At 48.9% G+C, this 3500-nt stretch overlaps 2 protein-coding genes across 2 annotated transcripts in view; both read left to right on the top strand.

Annotated features, from left to right (window-relative positions):
* PPTG_07472 (hypothetical protein) overlaps nucleotides 1-698 on the top strand; it is a gene marked incomplete at both ends in the record, with an annotated part of 3804 nt that extends 3106 nt beyond the window's left edge. Inside the window, one exon of the mRNA XM_008901751.1 lies at nucleotides 9-698. Coding sequence (XP_008899999.1) covers nucleotides 9-698 — 690 coding nt within the window. The remainder of the gene's footprint in view (nucleotides 1-8) is intronic.
* A 127-nt stretch (nucleotides 699-825) lies between these two features.
* PPTG_07471 (serine/threonine protein kinase) lies at nucleotides 826-2648 on the top strand. The gene has a single exon (XM_008901750.1). It carries the CDS (start codon nucleotides 923-925, stop codon nucleotides 2489-2491), a length of 1569 nt encoding a protein of 522 aa, XP_008899998.1. The 5' UTR covers nucleotides 826-922; the 3' UTR covers nucleotides 2492-2648.
* The last annotated feature ends 852 nt before the right edge of the window (nucleotides 2649-3500 follow it).

Raw genomic sequence — 3500 nt, 5'->3', positions numbered from 1 at the left:
CAGAAGAGCCCAAGGATGAACGCGACGAAGAGGAGATCGCAAACGAAGCTGTGCGTGACCTCTTACTCGAGCGAGTGACGAAACTAGTAGGCAAATCCACTTTTTTGCCGGCGTGGCAGCGTCTTGTGGACCAGTTCCCGAACTACCTGCCGGCAATGCAGGCCAAGCTCCACCACTTCGACTTCGAGGCTAACAGATCTACTCAGTTAGCTGCGGTTATCGAGGCAGCGGATGCTGTGCTCGCCCTCATTAAGCAGGACGAGTTGGCATTGTTCTTCGGTACTCGCAGTGTCCCTGGCGACCAGCCTGCAACGGAGAAGAAGCTTCGTAAGGAGAAGGAGAAGGCCATTCTCGTTGACGCTCTTGCTCGTAAGGCTCGCGCTTTGGGCGACTCAAGCCAATGGGACGACTTTCTATTGGCCTACGCTGACCTCCAGAAGTGGGAAGACGTCGAAGCGGCCACGTACCTGCACGTCTCGCTGCTGCATGACCGACACTTCGACGCGTTTGGTCTTGCGTTGCAGCGGCTTCGCAAGGTGCAGGACATGGAACAAGCAGACAAAACCAAGATCATCTCAGACGAGAAGCTTGCAGCCGAGATCAACAGCACTCTTGACGCACTGCAGTGGCAGCACTGGACTAAGTACGAGACTCAATGGGAGCGTCGTCGTGCTCCGACATCGTACCGCATCTTCTAGACCAGCAGTACAGTCGTAGTCGAAAGATAATGACAAGAGCAGTACAGTGAATGACAGATACAGTTCTGCAAAATGTAGCCATCGATCTGTCTGGATCTGTAGGTAGAATGTAAAAATCAGCGGTCCACAATGGCGACCTTCCAGCAGTATCATTCCTCATTTCGCCCTCGCCGCACAAGTCAAGAAGTACCGTCACAGAGTACCGTCGTCTACAAAGCTAGAACATGGCTGCAGCGTGTTCATTAGTGGCTGAGTTCGTGATCCCCGAGCTAGGTGAAGCCATTTCCGAGGCTTTGGGCAACGTGTTCGACTTTATCCGAGAGATGAAGGAGAACGAAGAGATCTGTCGGCGAGTGTACGAGCGCATGCAGTTCGTGAACGAGGAGCTGTACAAAATCACGGACGATACGGTACTACGTCAGAACCGAGTGCTGTTCATGTACGGTCGCACCATCGCGGAATTCCTCAAGTTCCTCCAGCGCCAGTCGCAAAAGAGTCTCATCAAACGCCTGGCTAGCAACCGCAAGGTCGTGGAAGCCATACAAGATTTCCATAGTGACATGGACGAGCTGTTTAAGTTGCTCAACATATCGCATATGGTCGAGATGGCCAAGTGGAAGCAGGAGTGGGAACAAGACCGCAAGCGCATCCACCAACAAATGGACGAACTGTTAGCCAGCACTCAGAGTATCCAGACTGAAGTTCAGAACCATGGGGCGACACTTAGAGAAGGTCTGGCTATGATTAAATACGAATTGGAACACAAGAGGGAGCAGAACGACCCCGAGCAGTTGAAACTCATGCACCAAGCCTTTAAGAAGGTGGTGAGCACGTCCAAAGCCAAAGTTCCCGTTGTACCCGAGTGGTTCATCAGTAGTGACGACGTCGAGTTCGACGCGAAAGATCAGTTTGATTGTGGCTCCTATGGCTCCGTCCACAGAGGCGTATGGGGCAAAGGAGCCAAAGTGGTCATCAAATGTCTGCTTATGGACGACGACCAGGCGATGAAGTCATTCTTTAAGGAAGTGGAAGTGTGGAACAAGCTCAGTAATCCACATATCGTAAAGCTCTTCGGTGCTTGCCATGTCAGTACACCCGCGTTCTTCGTGTGTGAAGATGCAATCCATGGGAACTTCGCTGACTTCTTTATGGAAGATAAGAGCGAGATCTGGCGACTGTTCTACGAAGCTGCACTAGGTCTCGACTACCTTCACTCGGAGAAGGTAGTACATGGAGATCTCAAGTGCAATAACATCGTCATTGGTGCTGACGATAAGGCCAAGATCTGCGACTTTGGCTTCAGTTACATCCGTAGTCAATCTGTGGGATTGAGTGTAAAGGCTCAGACTGATACGGTGCGTTGGAAGGCGCCAGAGTGCTTGATGCCCATGGGTGAGAGTGACGTTGATGCGGCTCATAACCCACGCTTCGCATCGGACGTTTATTCCTTTGGAATGTGCATCATTGAGGCCTTTTCGGACGAACCTCCGTATGCTCTGGACGACGACGATACTATTCTGGAAAAACTGTTTTCCGGGAAGGTATATCCTCGGCCGGAAGGTTTAAAAGACGATGAATGGAAACTGATACAGCGGTTGACAGATCCCGATTGGGAAAATCGGATTGGCCTCTCAGTTGCGATCGATGAGCTGCAGAGGTTTGCAGAACGGGAGAAGGACGCACACCAAGCCACACAGGAGTGCCCAAGCTGTTCCACGAGTGTCCCGGCTGGATTCAAGTTCTGCGGCAAATGTGGTTCGCCGTTGGGGGGAAAGATTGCAGCGCTGGCGTAATAGACGAGTACGCTTGCCAGCCGTATGGAATCAAAGCGCGTGAAGTAGCTACAGTACAGTTTGCCTGTAAGCTTATATTGCTTCGGTTATTTGACGAAGTAAAGATAATATCCTAAAATTGATTCGGATATATAAATACGCAATCTTCTTACTTCTTTTTTTTTTTAAAGTATTTCTGTATTATCTATAGTTTTTGAAGTAACCACTGTATCAGTGATTAATTATGCATGATAAGGATTACCGCATAATCTAAGGGTCACCCCATATTTGATTATTTGATGATGCCAGCTGGTTATTATCTTATTTTACTTAGGATTTGATGTCGTTTTATTTGTTAAAATAAGCTTAAAGTTAAAAGCTTTGCATTGGTTAGTCGTATATCTACTCGCTATCATAGCTATCATCACCGCTAGCATAGCTATCATCACCGGTCTCAATGTCGTCGTCCGAATCTATTGTTGCCTCCACGAGGTTAAGTTATAAGCAGCTTTTTCACAGTAGACTCTGTATCGCAGGAAGGAGAATCGTCGCCTTCGATGACACGTGTATCCATCAATAATATCACCTTGCGAAACCCACAAGAGATGGTAGTGGCCGTAAGCTCGTTCCAGCACTCTGTTATCCACGCAGTTATACTGGTTCGTCCCGGTGCTTCAAGTTTAAAGGGTTGTTCGTCGAGCTTTGATCGCATTTTCTCTATGGCGGTACGAGCTTCCACTTGCGTTGTAGAGTTTTCCACAGTCCTTCTCTACCATTGTCTTCAACACTTCCGCTTTTAAAAGCCGCCACAGCTTCCTTAGCATCAGCTAGAGTCGTTTGGCCTTGTCATGTTCGTTTTCGCAGAGCTAGCTTATGACGTCCTAGAAATAGCTTAATCCAAGTGTCTGTAGCGTTAAATTTTGTCGTATCAATGCCTTCTTCGATAGCCACGTCCTTTGCATGCGTACGAAGCATCAACCGCGAGACGGGAGCACCGTCACGACGCAGTGCGTTGATCCAGCGTACAATT

This window comes from Phytophthora parasitica (genome assembly GCF_000247585.1).
Source record: "Phytophthora parasitica INRA-310 unplaced genomic scaffold supercont2.12, whole genome shotgun sequence".
Classification (NCBI taxonomy): domain Eukaryota; phylum Oomycota; class Peronosporomycetes; order Peronosporales; family Peronosporaceae; genus Phytophthora; species Phytophthora nicotianae.
The sequence above is the reverse complement of the archived record's forward strand: the minus strand, read 5'-3'. Positions and strand labels throughout refer to the sequence as shown.